This window comes from Panthera onca, chromosome A3 (genome assembly GCF_046562875.1).
Source record: "Panthera onca isolate mPanOnc1 chromosome A3, mPanOnc1 haplotype 2, whole genome shotgun sequence".
Taxonomy (NCBI): domain Eukaryota; kingdom Metazoa; phylum Chordata; class Mammalia; order Carnivora; family Felidae; genus Panthera; species Panthera onca.
Window position 1 is genome coordinate 19,012,150 of NC_138341.1, and position 18,668 is coordinate 19,030,817.

General features: G+C 40.1%; 1 protein-coding gene across 2 annotated transcripts in view; it reads left to right on the forward strand.

The window, feature by feature from the left end:
• The window catches only part of UBXN2A (UBX domain protein 2A), a 44,667-nt gene that overhangs the window by 14,369 nt on the left and 11,630 nt on the right, over positions 1 to 18,668 (forward strand). For both annotated transcript variants that reach the window (XM_078444930.2, XM_078444931.2), the window contains exons 3-6: positions 9,116 to 9,254; positions 13,749 to 13,855; positions 16,764 to 16,901; positions 18,439 to 18,594. In XM_078444930.2, coding sequence (XP_078301056.1) covers positions 9,116 to 9,254; positions 13,749 to 13,855; positions 16,764 to 16,901; positions 18,439 to 18,594 — 540 coding nt within the window. The remainder of the gene's footprint in view (positions 1 to 9,115; positions 9,255 to 13,748; positions 13,856 to 16,763; positions 16,902 to 18,438; positions 18,595 to 18,668) is intronic.

Sequence of the window (18,668 nt, forward strand, 5' to 3'; positions counted from 1 at the left end):
TTTATTTAGATATTTATTTAGTTATTTATTCAGAACACTGTAGTGAACGAGAAAGTCAGAAGCCAAAATAGATGTTTAAAAGTCCCTTTCCTGAACTTGTATACTTTTTATTATTAGAGGAATTCCTGAAACTTCAAGACTTTTTACTTAGCTATAACAACTTTGATAATCTGGTTTTCACATTATAGAGAGGAGGATTGACATTTGTATCATAAGAGGATAGGGACAAGGGAAAGGGTGACAGAGTAGAGAACATAGATGAAATAATAACATTGTCTGGATACTTTTAGTGTTAAGGCAAGTCCTGGTAAATTCATATGCCCATGGGATTTTTGCTGCATTATAGCTTAATATATAGTACAATATAAAGAGATTCTTTGAATTATAAAGAAAAATTAAATGTGTACTTTCTCATTTTTTTCCATCCAAGAATGTCTTTCATACTCTTTAAAAAATATTATTTTTTAATTTTTTTAACGTTTATTTATTTCTGAGAGAGACAGAGACAGAGTGCAAGCAGGGGAGGAGCAGAGAGAGAGGGAGACACAGAATCCGAAGCAGGCTCCAGGCTCCGAGCTGTCAGCACAGAGCCTGATGCGGGGCTCGAACTCACAAACCGCAAGATCATGACCTGAGCCGAAGTTGGATGTTTAACCGACTGAGCCATCCAGGCACCCCATTTTTAAAAAATATTATTAATAAACCTTGTTTTGGAGGCTCCTGGTAGCTCAGTTGGTTAAGTGTCTGACTGTGACTCAGGTCACGATCTCGTGGTTTGTGGGTTCCAGCTCCTTGTCGGGCTCTGTGCTGACAGCTCAGAGCCTGGAGCCTGTTTTGGAATCTGTGTCTCCCTCTCTCTCTCTTCCCCTCCCCAGCTCACACTCTGTCTCTCTCAAAAATAAACATTAAAAATTGTTTTAATAAACTTTATTTTTAAGAGTTTTATACAAATATTGAGCAGTAAATACTCAGTTCCCATATCCCCTACCCCCACCACCCCCCACAGTTTCTTCTGTTACTAACATCTTGTATTAGTGTAGTTTTTTTTGCTACAATTGGGAACCAATATTGATACATTATTATCAACTATAGTTTACATTGGGTTCATTCTTTGTATTGTACAGTTCTGTGAGGTTTGAGAAATGGTGCTGATGTATATAGCGTTATACTTTTTTTTTTTTTAATGTTTATTTTTTGAGAGAGGGAGAGTGACAGAGTTTGAGTGGGGAGGGGCAGAGATAGAAGGAGACACAGAATCCGAAGCAGACTCCAGCCTCTGAGCTGTTAGCACAGAGCCTGACATGGGGCTTGAACTCACTTACCATGAGATCATGACCTGAGCTGAAGTCAGATGCTTAGCTACTGAGCCACCCAAGCACTCCATATAGTGTTAAACTTTTATTTCTTTATTATTATTATTATTATTATTATTAATTTATTTTTTAAAATAATCTCTACGCCCAATGTGGTGCTTGAACCACAGCCCCAAACTCGAGTCACATGTTCTTCTAACTGAACCAGCTAGGTGCCCCTACTGTTGTGCTTTTAATTCCATATATCAGTTGTTATTGCTGGTGTATAAGAAAGCACTTGGCTTTTGTATATTAATCTTGTATTCTGCAACTTTGCTAAAATTACTTATTAGTCCCAGGAGTTTGTTGTTGATGATGATTTGGGATTCTCTGTGTAGACAATCCTGTCATCTGCAGAGAAAGACAGTTTTATTTCTTCCTCCTTCCCATTCTGTATACCTTTTATTTCTTTTATCTGTCTTACTGATTTTGCTAGGATTTCCAATATGGCATTGAAGAGGGGTGGTGAGGAGGGACATCTTTGTCTTACTCCCGATCTTAGGAGGAAAGCATCTAGTTTCTTATCATTAAGTATGTTAGCTGTAGGTTTTTGTAGATTTTCTTTATCAAGTTAAGAGAGTTCTTCTCTGTTCCTAATTTGCTGAGAGTTTTTATCATGGGTGTGTGTTGGATATTGTCAGCTGCTTTTTCTGCATCTGTTGATATGGTCATGAGTTTTCTTCTTCAGTGTGTGGATGTGATGGATTATATTAATTGATTTTCTCATGGTGAATCAGCCTTGCATACCTGAAATAAATCCTACTTGGTTGCAGTGTATAATTCCTTTTACATGTTGGATTAGAAATGCTAATATTTTGTTGAGTATTTTTGCATCTATATTGATGAGAGATACTGTTTGAGTTTCCCTTTCTTGAATGTCTTTGTCTGATTTTGGCAGTAGAGCCATGCTGTCCTCATAGAATGAGTTAGAAGTGTTCCCTTCTGCTTTTATTTTCTGAAAGAAATTGTAGACAATTGGTACAATTTCTTAGATGTTTGATGGAATTTGATGTGGGAAACAAAGGCAGAAGGAAATGGCAGATAAAGTTAAATTTCCTTACAACCTGCAGCCCATTGACAAGTACTTGAGGTAGGCAGAGGTTTCTCCAGGAACTCCCTGCTATCTTAATGCTAATGCTTTGCTGGAGGGAAAAATAACCTTAGTTTGAAAATAGCTAGGCCTCCACTATCCCGTGAGTCTTCTTTAGCATATGAAAGTCTCACTGGAAACTTCCCCTGGACTTTACCCCCCCAACTCCAGTCTCTCCTCATGGATCCGGGGCAGCTCTTCCTGCCCATGGGTCCTGTCCCCGTGCTTTAATAAAATCACCTTTTTGCCCCAAAAACATCTTGAAGGATTCTTTCTTCGCCATCAGCTCTGGACTCCATGAACCACACTATCACCCCAAAACCTCAACAGAATTCACTAGTGAAATCTTTTGTGCCTGGTGCTTTCTGTTTTGGAGGATTATTATTGACTCAATTTTCGTTTTTTCTTTTTTCTTTTAGCTCAAGCAGGGGAGAGGGACAGAGGAGGAGAGAGAATCTTAAGCAGGCTCCACACTCAGTGCAGAGCCCAACGCAGGGCTCCATCCCGTGACCCTGGGATAATGACCTGAGGAGAAATCTAGTTGGACACTTAACTGACTGAGCCACCCAGGCACCCTGAGTTTTTTTGTTTGTTTGTTTGTTTTAAGTTTATTTATTTATTTTGAGAGAGAGAGAGAACCCAGGAGCTCATGCCCTAGCTGGGGAGGGGCAGAGAGAGAGAGAGAATCCCAAGCAGGATCTGCAATGTCATTGCAGAGCCTGACGCAGGGCTCAATCTCAGGAACCATGAGATCATGACCTGAGCTGAGATCAAGAGTCAGATGCTTAACCAATTGAGGCCCCCAGGTGCCCCTCAATTTTCGTAATAGATACTAGCCTTTGCATATTATCTTTTCCTCCTCATGTAAGTTTTGGTAGATTATAAGTTTGAAGACTGTTCGTTTTGTCTAAGCTATCAAATTTGTGGACATAGAGCTGTACATCTTTACACGATGTTCTCTGAACCTTTTAAAAACCTAGACTATTTTCTTACTCATCTTTCTGTCCCCTACCACCTATCATATGGTAGGTACTCAGTAGATATTTGAATGGCTCAAATTAACATAATGAAGGTTAGTAGAATTTACGTATCAAATAGGTAAAGGAGTAAAGCTGCTTTAGATGGTCAGCTTTATTGGCTTTGTACATAGTAATCAAGTATAAACTGCTTTTTTATAGCCGAGGCACAGGGGGTCCCAAACACTACAGGATCGGCCGCTGGCCACCAACAAAGTCCAAAGGCAGAGTGGTTGTGAAACAAGAGAGGAATTTATTTTGTGATGCCAACACCTGAAAGATAGCCAGGAAAGAGCAAACTAGCATCTCAAAGATTGTCTCCAGACTGCGGAAAATACTTCAGGTTTATATAAGGAAAATGTGCAGCAAAGGTGTGTGGGTCTGGGCAAGTAGGCACTGAAGGTCAAATCGATCACTGTGTTGGAGTCAATCACTGTCAGGGGCTGGCTGGCTGAGGGCAGTCCTTGTTGTTTAAGGGGGTAGTTTCAGTTCCCATCGGAGGTTGCATTGTCCTCAGGGTCTTTTGCAAAAGCCAAGAAACACTTTGGAAAGACCCCAATTAGAGAGGTCAAGATGGAGGCACCCAAAGTCCTCTTTCATTCTGAACAGAAAAAAACAAATACCAGAGAGGATCGAGTGGTCATAATGATATCATTATCTAATATTGTGTGCCAGTGTGTACTGATAGAAACTGTATATCAGGTATAAGTTTTTGTATGTGTTTGCTTCTAATCTTCACAGCAACCATGAAAGATAGGTGGTAGTGTCTGCATTTGCAGATGAGGAAGCCCCATCACACAGAGGCTAGTAGGTTTCTCACCCAGTCAGTGTGACTCAGTTCCTAAACACAGACACCAAAGCCTCAACTGTTAGGCAGTAGCCTCTACTGCTACACAGCTGTATTGACTGAAGGGAGGGGAAAATCATTAGTACTGTGAGAAATTGTCTTAGCATGTGATTCTTTTTATTAAGAAGTATCCTGTCTTTGCTCTGAGAAAGGCCCCACCCCGCTCGCGTGCTGCCTCTCTCTCAAAAATAGTGAACATTAAAATTTTAATATTTCTTTTATGACAACATAAATGCAAAATAAAATTAATACTTTGTGATAATATGAAGCATCTTTGTATATAGAGATCACCTAGAAGAGTAAAAAGAGCATGCCTACATTAAAATATTGCTCTGAGTATCGGCAGTTTTTTAAAGGTTATTATTTTTTATGAGGTAATCTTTATTCCCAACATGGGGCTCGAACTCATGACTCCAGGATCAAGAAATACATTGTCTACTGCCTGAGCCAGCCAGGTGCCCCAGCACATAATAATATAGTGATGACTATTTTCTCTAGGACAGTGATTAAGAGTACAGGCATTGGGTGCCTGAGTTCAGTTTTCGAACTGCTTTCGAATAGTTTTGTGATCTTGGGCAACTTGCTTAAGCTTTTTCTTGATGTGTTACACAGGGATAAAAATAATATGTGCCTTTTAGGTCAGTGTGTAGGTTGAATGAGTTAACTCATGTGGAGTACTTGAAATAGTTCCTAAAATATATAATAAGTGCTCAGTAAATGTTAGCTATTAAGAGAAGCTTTATAGGGGCGCCTGGGTGGCTCAGTCGGTTAAGTGTCCAACTTCGGCACAGGTCATGATCTCAAGGTCCGTGAGTTCGAGCCCCGCATCGTGTTCTGTGCTGATAACTCAGAGCCTGGAGCCCTCTTCAGATTCTGTGTCTCTCCCTCTCTCTCTCTCCCTCCCCCGCTCATGCTCTGTCTCTGTCTCAAAAATAAACGTTAAAAATGTTTAAAAAAAGAAAAGAGAGAAGCTTTATAGCATATCATGCTTAGGTGCATAGATGTGGAAGACGGATTAACAGGGTTTGGATTCTGTCTTTGTCACTTACTAGCTGTGTAAATTCACGTAACTTAGCCTTTCTGTGACTCATTTTCCTTATCTATAAAAATATGGATGAGAATATCTACCTTGCAGTTCCTGGCACAGTATGAGAGCTCCAAAAATGTTGTCATTATTTATGGAATCTGAGAAATTGTATTTCAGTACATAGATGAATTTTCTGTATGACTTAAAAAAAGATAAACCAGAAACCATCTTTTCTTTCAAACAATATCTTCAGTAGTATTTCTTTTATGACAGGGGCACCTGGGTGGCTCAGTCGGCTGAGCATCTGACTTTGGCTCAGGTCATGATCTTACGGTTTGTGGGTTCAAGCCCCTCGTTGGGCTCTGTGCTGACAACTCAGAGCTTGGAGCCAGTTTTGGATTCTGTGTTTCCCTCTCTCTCTCTGCCCCTCCCCACTCTTGCTCTGTCTCTATCCCAAAAATAAATGAACATTTAAAAAAAATTACACATTTCTCGTAAAAAAAATGCAAAATAAAAATACAAAATAAAACATAAATGCAAAATAAAAACCAGTAGATGGGAGTAGGCGAAATGGACAAAGAGACTCAAAAGGTACAAATTTCCAGTCATAAGTAATGGGGATATACTATACAGCATAGCAACTATAGTTAATAATATTCTGTTGTATATTGGGAAGTTGCTGAGGGAGTAAATCTTAAACGTTCTCATCACTGGGGCACATGTGTGGCTGTCATTAAGCATCCTACTTCAGCTCAGGTCATGATCTCACAGTTTGTGATTTGGAGCCCTGCATCAGGCTCTGTGCTGACAGCTCAGGGTCTGGAGCCTGCTTTAGAGTCTGTGTCTCCCTCTCTCTCTGCTCCTCCCTCCCGCCCTCCCCCCCCCCCCCCCCGTCCCAAAATAAACATTAAAAATTTTTTAAAATCATTTAAAACATTTTTTTAAAATTTTTTAAATGTTTATTTATTTTTGAGAGAGACAGAGACAGAATGCGAGTGGGTTAGGGGCAGAGAGAGAGGGAGACACAGAATCCGAAGCGGGCTCCAGGCTCCGAGCTGTTAGCACAGAGCCAGACGTGGGGCTCCAACTCACCAGCTGCGAGATCGTGACCTGAGCCGAAGTCGGACGCTCAACCGACTGAGCCACCCAGGCGCCCCTCATTAGAAAAAAAATTTTTTTAAGTTCTCATCACAAAAAAAAAATTCTGTAACTGTTAATGGTGATATATGTTAACTAGACTTGCTGTGCTGATCATTTCATAGTAGGTACAAATATCAAATCATGTTGTTGACCTAAAACTAATATGTCAGTTTATACCTAAATTTAAGAAAAAATAGGTGCCTGGGTGTCTCAGTCAGTTGAGTGTCCAGCTCTTGATTTCAGCTCAGGTCATGAACTCACGGTTCATGGGTTTGAGCTCTACATTGGGCTCTACGATGAGATGACAACGTAGAGCTTGCTTGGGATTCTCTCTCTCTCTCTCTCTGCCCTTCCCCACTCATGCTCTCTCCCTCTTTCTCTCTCTCTCTCTCTCTCTCTCTCTCTCTCTCTCTTTCTCAAAATAAATAAATAAACATTAAAATTTTTTTCCAATGTTTATTTATTTTTGAGAGAGAGAGAGAGAGAGACAGCACGAGCAGGGGAGGGGCAGAGAGAGAAAGGGAGACACAGAATCTGAAGCAGGCTCCAGGCTCTGAGCTGTCAGCACAGAGCCCAACATGGGGCTCAAACCCATGAACTGCGAGATCATGACCTGACCAAAAGTCAAATGCTTAACCAACTGAGACACCTAGCCATCCCAATAAATAAGCATTTTAAAAAAGAAAAATAGAGAGGCACCTGGCTGGCTCAGAGGAGCATGTGACTCTTGATCTCCTGGTTGTAAATTCAGGTCCAATGTTGGGCTTTGAGATTATTTAAAAAGAAAATCTTGAATAATAAGGGGTGCCTGGGTGGCTCAGTTGGTTGAGAGTTCAACTCTTGATTTCAGCTGAGGTCATGATCCCAGGGTCATGGGGTTGAGCCCCATGTTCGGCTGTGTGCTGAACATGGAGCCTGTTTAGGATTCTCTCTTTCCCTTTTCCCTTTGTGCCTCCCCCCGCCTCTCCATGCTCATGTGTGCATGCTTGCTCTCTCTCTCTCTCTCTCTCTCTCTCTCTTCAAAAAAATATAAGGGGCGCCTGGGTGGCTCAGTCGGTTAAGCATCTGACTTCAGCTCAGGTCATGATCTCGCGGTTCATGAGTTGGAGCCCCGCGTTGGGCTCTGTGCTGACCTTTGAGTCTGGAGCTTGCTTTGGATTCTGTGCGCCTCCCCCCTGCCCCCCCCCCCCCGCCTCTCTCCTCCTCAAAAATAAATATATTAAAATTTTTTTTATGTAAAAATAATAAATAATTGATTTAAAAAATAGTGGAGTATTAATTACAAATCAAAGTCTTCAGTGAGAAATCTCATTCTGAAGTTATGCAAATCAAAACTATGATTAGGACCGTTCCTGACACACTATCCCCTTTAGTTCAAAAGTGCTTTCCGTGACCAAAAGGTACATAGTAACTGTGGTGTCTAAATGAGGTGTCTCTCAATCGATTGGATGAGGGCCCTCAAATGTGAAAGAATTCACCTCAGGCAGAACAAAGGAGATAGGGTTTATTGAATACACTTCAAAGGAGCAGGGGCAGGACTGCAGAGGAGGAACTGCAACAAGGCAGTGGGTGGGGGTTGTTTTAAAGGGGAAAAGTGAAGAGGTATGGGAACACATGGAATTTTCCCTTTTTTGGTAACTTCTTGGTTGTGAGTAGCCCATTGTTAGGGCCTATGGATGTTTTGAGGTGGGTCACCTGCTGGGCCTCTTCATAGCCAAGTGGTCACTGTGGGACCTTTTCACATTCCATTGTTCAACCCTGTTTGCCTACAAGCAGCCTCTGCAAGGGCACCTGGGTGGTTCAGTAGGTTAAGAGTCCTAGTCTTGATTGAGACTCTTGTCATGATCTCACAATTTGTGGGATCGAGCCCAGCATCGGGCTCTGTGCTGATAGCAAAGAAAAAAAACAAAAAACAGCCTTTGCAGTAACCTTGTGAAGCTATTTTGAGCTTTTTACAAAGAACACATTTTTTTCCTCTGGACCAGTGATTTTCAACCTGGTGAAGTTTTGTCCCCCAGAGGACACCTGGGAATGTCTAGAGGTGGTTTCAGTTGTTGTAACACTGGAAGAAGGGGTGGGTGGAGTAAGCATGATACTGGCATCTAGTGGATAAAGGCCACATGTGCTGCTGAATACCCTACAATGGACAGGGCAGCTCACACAACAAAGAACTAGCCCTCCCCAAATGTGAGTAGACTGAAGTGGAGAAGACCTTGCTCTGGACCAAAAGGGTTAATGACTTCCCAAGGTCACATATCTGCTAGAATCTTAATTTAGAAGTGGGTCTCGGCACCTGGGTGGTTTAGTCAACAGCTAAGCATCCGACTTCTATTCAGGTCATGGTCCCGTGGATCATGAGTTCAAGCCCTGCATTGGACTCTATGCTGACAGTTCAGAGCCTGGAGCCTGCTTCAGATTCTGTGTCTCCCTCTCTCTGTGCCCCTCCCCTGCTTGTTCTCCCTCCCTCCCTCCCTCCATCCCTCTCTCTCTCTCTCAAAAATAAAACATTAAAAAAAATTTTAATTTAGAAGTGAGTCTGAATTGTGTACAAGGAAGCGTCTGAGTTCAAGATCCCTTAACAAGAGCAATTCATGTAATTTTTTGGAAAATTAGTACTGCTTATTTTTCTTTTTTTATGTGTAGGGTCTGTGAAACAGGATCTGACAACCAACCTCTTAGTGATGATCGACAAACAAATTGTGAATATTTTGTTGACAGCCTTTTTGAGGAAGCTGAGAAGGTTGGCGCCAAATGTGTGTCTCCCACTGAACAGAAGAAACAGGTAAATGTCCATAATTTTTTCTCTTCCAGTGTTTCTCAAAATAGGGACCATATTTTGGGTCCATGAGGTCAAAAGTGTTTTCATATATAATAATAAGTTATTATTACCTTTTCCATTGTGTTGACATTGCACTAATACCACAAAAGCAATGTGGGTTAAACTGCTGGTGCCTTAGGAGGCATCAAGGCAGTAGCACCAAACTGTACGAGTCATTACCATATTTTCTCCCTGCTCTTGGTCGGGGGCATGCTAGTTTCAATGAAGAATGCCCTTGATGAAGCCAGGCTTGGGATAGCTTTATAAAAAACAGTGTGAAGAGAAGAGAGCATTGGAAATAGATGGCTTAAAACCTTGTAAGCCTAGGGGTGCCTGGGTACCTCAGTCATTGAGCATCCTTTGGTGTTCAAGATGACTCTTGATTTTGGCTCAGTGCATGGTCCCAGGATGCTGGAATCTAGCCTCACATTGGGCTCCAAGCTGAACATGGAGCCTACTTAAGGTTCTCTCTCTCTCCCTCTTTCTCCCTCTCTTTCCCCCCCTCTCTCCCCACTTCCTCCCTCTCCCTCTCTCCCTCCCCTCCTCTCTCCCTCCCCTCCTCTCTCCCTCCCCTCCCTCCCTGCCTCCCCCTCCCTCCCCCTCCCTCCCTGCCTCCCTCTGTTCTTCTCCCTTATTCACTTGTTGGAGCATGAGCACTCTCTGTAATTAAGAGGAAAAAAAAAAAAAAGCCTTGCAAGCCTAAGTCTATGTTTCCCTTTATTCTTCCTTCACACTTGATTGATACAATGCCATTCTGGTATCTGAGCTTTTGTATGTGGCACATTTTTTACTTCCTGAAAGCTTTAAAGTCTTTTTTTTTTTTTTTTTTTTATTTTTTTTTTTTAGTGTTTATTTTTTGAGAGACAGAGACCGAGCGTGAGCAGGGGAGGGGCAGAGGGAGACAGAAACACAGAATCCCAAGCAGGCACGGAGCCTGATGCAGGGATCGAACCCACAAACTGTGAGATCAAGACCTGAGCTGAAGTTGGATGCTTAACTGACTGACCCACCCAGGAGCCCCTCCCTGAAAGCTTTTAGAATATTTAATTCTATGTTCTCATGGGCCTTGATGTGGGTCCTTTTTCATTCATTCAATGTAGAAGCTCTTGTTTTACTATTCTAGGACATTTTCTGTTCTTTTCTCTCTTCTTTTTTCCTCCCCCTCCCCCTCCCCCTCCCCCTCCCCCTCCCCCTCCTATTTATTTTGAGAGAGTGGGAGCCGGGAAGGGCAGAGAGAGAATCCCAAGCAGGCTCCACACTGCCAGTGCAAAAAACAAAACGTTATGCATGGCTCAAACTCACAAACCATGATCATGACCTGAGCCAAAATCGAGTTGGCTGCTTAACCAACTGAGCCACCCAGGCACTTAATTTTTTTTTTTTTATTTTTTTTTATTTTTTTATTTATTTTTTTTTTTTATTTTTTTTTTTTATTTTTTTTTTTAATATATGAAATTTACTGTCAAATTGGTTTCCATACAACACCCAGTGCTCATCCCAAAAGGTGCCCTCCTCAATACCCATCACCCACCCTGCCCTCCCTCCCACCCTGCCCTCCCTCCCACCCCCCATCAACCCTCAGTTTGTTCTCAGTTTTTAACAGTCTCTAATGCTTTGGCTCTCTCCCACTCTAACCTCTTTTTTTTTTTTTTTTTTTTTTTTTTTTTTCCTTCCCCTCCCCAATGGGTTTCTGTTATGTTTCTCAGGATCCACATAAGAGTGAAACCATATGGTATCTGTCTTTCTCTGTATGGCTTATTTCACTTAGCATCACACTCTCCAGTTCCATCCATGTTGCTACAAAAGGCCATATTTCATTTTTTCTCATTGCCACGTAGTATTCCATTGTGTATATAAACCACAATTTCTTTATCCATTCATCAGTTGATGGACATTTAGGCTCTTTCCATAATTTGGCTATTGTTGAGAGCCAGGCACTTAATTTTTATATTATTTCTCCTATTTTCTACCTCTTTGTTGTTTTGTTCTATTTTATTTTAGTATTTTTTTAAGATATTATTATTATTATTAACGTTATTCATTTTTTTTTAGAGTTAGAGAAACAGTGAGTGGTGGAGGAGCAGAGGGAAAGGGAGACACAATCTGAAGCAGGCTCCAGGCTCTGAACCGTCAGCACAGAGCCCTACCCGGGGCTAGAATCCATGAACTGTGAAATCTTGACCTGGACTGAAGTTGGACGCTTAACTGACTGAGCCACCCAAGTGCCCCTATTTTTTTATTTTTAAGTTATCTCCACACGCAATGTGGGGCTCAAACTTAGAACCCCAAGATCAAGAATCATGTGCTCCACAGTCTGAGCCAGCCAAGCACCCCTGTTTTGCTCTATTTTATTTTGTTTTGTTTTATTTTATTTTTTATTTTTTTTAATGTTTATTTTTAAGAGAGAGCATGCTGAGGTGCCTGGGTGGCTCAGTTGGTTAAGCGTCCGACTTCGGCTGGGGTTGTGATCTCCTGGTTCGTGAGTTCAGGCCCCTCATCGGGCTCTGTGCTGACAGCTCAGAGCCTGGAGCCTGCTTCAGATTCTGTTTCTCCCTCTCACTCTGCCCTTCCCCCATGCATGCTTTGTCTGTCTCTCAAAAATGAATAAATGTTAAAAAAATTTTTTTTAAATATTAAAAAAGGAGAGCACGCAAGAGAGAGGAAGGGAAGGAGCAGAAAGAGAGGGAGACAGAAGATCTAAAGCCTGCTCTGCACTGACGGCAGACATCCTGATGTGGGGCTTCAACTCACAAATTGAGATCATGACCTGAGCCAGCATTGGATGCTTAACCAACTCAGCCACCCAGGCATCCCTTGTTCTGTTTCTGTATATGCATTTTTTATTTTTATTTTTATTTTATTTTATTTTTTTTTTTTATTTTAAATGTAGCCTTTATTTTTATTTTTATTAAAAAAAATTTTTTTTTAACATTTATTTATTTTTGAGACAGAGAGAGACAGAGCATGAACGGGGGAGGGTCAGAGAGAGAGGGAGACACAGAATCCGAAACAGGCTCCAGGCTCTGAGCGGTCAGCACAGAGCCCGATGCGGGGCTCGAACTCACGGTCCGTGAGATCATGACCTGAGCTGAAGTTGGGTGTTCAGCCGACTGAGCCACCCAGGCGCCCCTATTTTTATTTTTTTAAGTTTATTTTGAGAAAGTTTGAGTCGGAGAGGGACAGAGAGACAGGGAGAGAGAGAGAGAATCCCAAGCAGGGTCTGCACTGGCAGTGCAGAGCCCAACTTGGGGCTCAAACTCTCAAACCATGAGAGCATGACCTGAGCTGAAGTCAGATGCTTAACCAACTAAGCCATCCAGACACCCCTGTATATACATTTTTTAAAGTGAACTTTATGCCCAACTGGGGCTCAAACTCACAACCAGGACAAGAGTCTCATGTTATACCGACTGAGCCAGCCACGGATCCCTATATACATTATTTTTGATATTTTACACTTGAAGTTTGCTCTTAAGAGTGATACATTAAAAAGGCACCTTGGTGGCTAAGTGGGTTAAGCATCCAACTTCAACTCAGGTCATGATTTTGAAGTTCATGGGTTTGAGGCCCATGTTGGGCTCTGTGCTGACAGCTCAGAGCCTGGAGCCTTCTTCAGATTCTGTCTCCCTCTCTGCCCCTCCCCTGCTCGCATTGTGTCTTGCTGTCTGTCTCTCAAAAATAAATAAATGTTAAAAAAAAAATTTTGCAGAAGGTGATCAGGATGTACAAACTTCCAAGTGTAAGATAAATAATTACTGGAGTTATAATGCACAATGGACGACTGCTCTGATACATAGGAAAATTAGAGTAAATCTTCTGAGTTGTCATCACAAGGAGAAAATTTTTTTTTCTCTTTGTTTTTTTTTTTAAATTTTTTAAAATGTTTATGTATTTTTTGAGAGAGAGAGAGAGACAGAACACAAGCAGGGGAGGGGCAGAGAGAGAGGGAGACACAGTTCTGAAGCAGGCTCCAGGCTCTGAGCTGTCAGCACAGAGCTGGACCTGGGGCTGGAACTCAGGAACCAAGAGCCGAAGTTGGATGCTCAACCAGCTGAGCCACCCAGGCACCCCTTCTTTTCTTTTTATTGTATCTATAGGAGTATTATGAGTGTTAGCTGAACCTATTGTGGTAATTATTTTACAATACACGTAAATCAGAGCATAATGTTCTATGCATTAAACTTACATAGTGATGTGTATTAGTTTCTCAGTAAAACTGGAAAAAAAATTGTAGTTTGGTAATGGATGTTGACCAAAATGTGATCATCATCTCGCAGTATGTGCATATATAAGATCATTTTGTTGTACACTAAAAATAAGTACGATGTTATATGTCAATTTTATCAATTTTAAAAAGGAAATGAATGATACATAAAATATATACAATAGAAAAAAATGCAGGATTTTAATCTAGTACATTTTATTAACGTAATACATTTTTTTCTTACTGTTTTGCAGGTAGATGTTAGTATAAAATTATGGAAAAACGGATTCACGGTCAATGACGATTTCCGAAGTTACTCTGATGGTGCAAGTCAGCAGTTTCTAAACTCCATCAAAAAGGGGTAAGCACTCTTTGTAAACTCAAGGATATTTTAAGCATGTTTCATTTGGCAGAATCCACATTATTACATATAGCTATGGTTGGCACGAATCCCTGAAGCAGTGTAAAAAATATAGATAAATCTCATTATATAAATATTAAAAACATATTTACCAGCAACACTTATATGCAGTCAAAAGAGAACTGCCAGACTGGAAGTACTTGTTTCATGTATGTCATGCAAATGGAATATATATACAATTCCTATGAATCACTAAGAAAAAAATGGAAAGAACATTTTATGTATTTGTACCGTTTGATCTGCTTTATAACAGTATGCATTTGATAAAAGTGAATGATATACGTCTATATATTAACATGAGAAGATTTCTGTGGTATCTTTTATTTTTAAAAAGTTTGCAGGGACACCTGGGTAGCTCAGTCAGTTGAGCGTCTGACTCTTGATTTTGGCTCATGTCTTCATCTCACACTTCGTGAGATCCAGCCCCACATCAGGCTCTGTGTTGACAGCATGAAGTCTGCTTGAGATGCTCTGTCTCTCTCAAAACAGATAAATAAACTTTAAAAAAAAAAAAAAAGCAGTTTGCAGAGAATACTGATAATTTGTATACATCAATATCATCTGCAGAAAAAATAAAACAATTACATGGAGTTTTATTATATGTATAGAGAAAATCTAGGAGATAAAACACCAGAGTTTTGTGGGGTTTAAAAAATTTTTTTTAATGTTTATTTTCTAGAGAGAGAGACAGAGACAGAACATGAGTGGGGGAGGGGCAGAGAGAGAGGGAGACACAGAATCTGAAGCAGGCTACAGGTTCTGAGCTCTCAGCACAGACCCAGACACGGGGCTTGAACTCACGAACTGCGAGATCATGACCCGAGCTGAAGTCAGACAGTTAACTGACTGAGCCACCCAGGTGCTCCAACGTGTGTTGTTTATGTTTTTGTTTTAATGTAAGCTCTAGGCCCAACATGGGGCTTGAACTCACAATCCCAACCAAGATCAAGAATTGCATGCTCAGGGCACCTGACTGGTTCAATTGGTGGAACATGTGATTCTCGATCTCAGGTTCCTGAGCCCTAGGGGTTGTGCGTTTGAGCCCTACATTGGGTGTAGAGATCACTTTAAAAAAAAAAGTGAAAGAATTGCATAGTCTACCAACTGAGCCAGCCGGGTGCCCCAGTTTTTTTTATTAAAGTGAGAGTAGGTTTATAAGGAATGTCACTTTCTTTCTTTTTAGTTATTTATTTATTGATTTTGAGAGAGAGTGAATGTATGAGGGTATGGGGGATGGCATTGAGAGAGGATCCCAAGAAGGCTCCACCCATCAGTGCAAAGCCTGACTCAGGGCTTGATCTCAGGAACCATGAAAACATTAGCTGAGCTGAGAATAAGAGTTAGTCACTTAACCAACTGAGCCACCCAAGTACCCTAGGATTGTCACTTTCCAAGTTGACTTATGTTTACATTTTTTACATCTTTTTTTTTTTTTTAGAACAAACATGTATTGCTTATTTTTAAATAAAAATTTTTTGAAGTATAACATATACAGAAAAGTACAAAAATCCTAAGTATAAAATGAATTTGTATTATTTCAGTTATCAAGAAAAAATTATTTTATAAATATGTTAAAACTTGTAATTTCGTTAAAATTTTCCCATGGAAGTTCATTGCTCATATATCTGTGTATTCCATAACATTGTAAACTTTCAAGTGTTCATTAGAAAAGACTGCTTTTAAATTTTTTTTTTTTTAACTTTTATTTATTTTTGAGACAGAGACAGAGCATGAATGGGGGAGGGTCAGAGAGAGAGGGAGACACAGCATCTGAAACAGGCTCCAGGCTCTGAGCGGTCAGCACAGAGCCTGACACGGGGCTCAAACTCACGGACCGCGAGATCATGACCTGAGCCAAAGTCGGACGCTCAACCGACTGAGCCACCCAGGCGCCCCAAGACTCTGCTTTTAAAAGATCGTAAGATTCAAAAAAGTTTACCTTGTTCAGAAGAGAAGCATCTGTGGTATATGAGACAGAGCCTCTGATGGAGTCCACGTCCTAACTGTGTTACTTTATCTTTCTGTTAGGAGTATGAAATGTGAAAACGCTTTTTTAAATTCTACATGTTTTGTATTTTATTTCATCATGTGTAGAGTAAATCTATATAGTTTTTCATTTTTTTATATTTCTATTTAAAAGTGGAAATGAGAGCCTGATTTTTCTAGCACATTTTTAGTTTTATTCAGACACCTACAAAGAGATCAAATTGTTTAAATTTAGCAGAATATAGTCATCAAATATTTCATGACTTTAGTACTATTCTAGGTACTGCTGAGTAACACAAGCTGTTCATGAATTTGTAGTCTTAAAAATTAACTCTGTATTTGGGGCACCTGGGTGGCTCAGTCAGTTAAGCATCTGACTTCAGTTCAGGTCATGGTCTCCACAGTTTGTGCGTTCGAGCCCCACGTCGGGCCCTGTGCTGACGGCTCAGAGCCTGGAGCCTGCTTCGGATTCTGTGTTTCCTCTCTCGTTGCCCCTCCCCAACTCGTGTGTGGGCTCTCTCAAAAATAAATGAACAAACATGAAAAGAAATTACTCTGTATTGTTCTTATTTCTTGGTATTCATCTCATTTGACTGTATTTTAAATACATCCAGTTTGGGAGCAAATAGCTGGCTCAGTCAGTAGAACATCTGACTCTTGATTGGGTTGTGGGTTTGAGCCCCACATTGGGTGGAGAGATTACTTAAAAATAAAGTCTTAAGAATATATTTAGTTTTTTATTGTATTATATATGTCTCTTATTTCTATATACTTTTCAGTTCTGTTTGCATACGGAATATGTTTTTCAGAGAAAAAAAAAACACATCGGGAGCTTTATCACTTTGTTTCTTTTCCTTCCTAGGGAATTACCTTTGGAATTACAGGGAATTTTTGATAAAGAGGAGGTGGATGTTAAAGTTGAAGACAAAAAAAATGAAGTATGTGTGTCAACGAAGCCGGTGTTCCAGCCCTTTTCAGGACAGGGTCATAGACTGGGAAGGTAAATAGGCTCATTAGCTGTGCTTTCCATAAACAGAGGCTTGACTAATACTCAGCTTGTCATTATTTTACAATATAGACCATATATAAAGACCTTATCATTTCTCTCATTGGAAGTGAGATTATTCTTAACTTTCATGAGGACTCCTAGGTCCTATTTACTTTAGTGTAAATTAACACATGCTGGTAGTACACTAAAAAAATCATGGAGGCTTTTTTGATTTTACCAAATTAAAAGGACGTGGATTATTTAGGACATTAGGCAGAATTGGATGTATATATAATTTTTCTCCCTTGCACCCACTCCTTGATCATTGCCATTAATGTTACAGAGTACATATGTTAAGTTTTGAATATAGGGTTCAACTTTTTACTTATCAGTGCCTTCAACGTTGTGTTCTGTGATAAGTATCTGAATTGTGAGGTAATAAAACTGAAAAAATGCATGATAAAGTTAGTATCCATATCAAAGCCTTTAGTGTCACGTTTTGCAGTCTTCATCATATCTAACTCTGTCTTATGACACAATTACAAAGAGGTTACATACGTGATCGCTTGTATTTTTATGCATTCTCATATATTATCAAGGTTGGTAAAGTTATCTACATATTCATCCACACATATAAAAATATTCAGATGTTGAGGTACCTGGGTGGCTCGGTTAAGCGTCCAACTTCAGCTCAGGTTATGATCTCATGGTTTGTGAGTTTGAGCCCCATATTAGGCTCTGTGCTGACAGCATGGAGCCTGCTTTGAGTTCTGTGTCTCCCTCTCTCTGTCTGCACACATTCCCCTCCACCCCCACTCATGCTCTGTCTCTCTGTCTCAAAAATGAATAAACATTAAAAAAAATTCAGATATAACTTTCAGAATAATCAGGAAATACTTTACTTCCTTTTTTCCCCACTTTATAACCCAAAGATTAATCTCTTGAAAACTTATTTTTTACAGAAAATTTTTTTAAAGTTTTATTTATTTTTGGGAGAGAGAGAGAGAGAGAGAGACAACGCAATTAGGGGAGGGGCAGAGAGAGAGGGAGTCACAGAATCTGAAGACAGGCTCCAGGCTCTGAGCTGTCAGCACAGAACTTGTCATGGGGCTCCATCTCAGGAACTGTGAGATCATGACCTGAGCTGAAGTCGAACACTAACTGACTGAGCCACCCAGGTGCCCCATTTCTTACAGAAATGGGGAGTAGTAGGTAAAGGTAAAGTCCATGGATCTAATAACCCTGTAAAATTATTCTGTAAGGTGCTATTTAAATAATTACAATATATTTACAATGTTTTATCATATATTTACATAGCATTCTACAGTCTTACAAATTACTCAGATATGCCTAATTTCATTAGGTTCCTACATTCATCTCATCATATATGATGGACATAAATAATATTGTTATTATTGAGGAAATAGCATTGACTTACTAAAATCTTGTTAAAGTATACTTAATGTAAAATTTTTGTAGCAATTATTTAATGATAAGGTTTTGCTTAATGAACAACATGCGTCTGATTTTGTTGTCTGGATTTTCTTAGTGCCACACCAAAAATTGTTTCTAAGGCAAAGAGTATTGAAGTCGAGAATAAAAATTTGTCTGTTGTTCAACTAAACAACCTGGAACCCATCACTAATGTACAGATCTGGTTAGCCAATGGAAAACGGATTGTCCAGAAATTTAACATTTCTCATAGGTGAGTCTTCCATTTCATTATTTGTCTTAATTTTTTTCCTTTTTAAATTTCTTTTCAGTTCAGTAGGCAGAGCT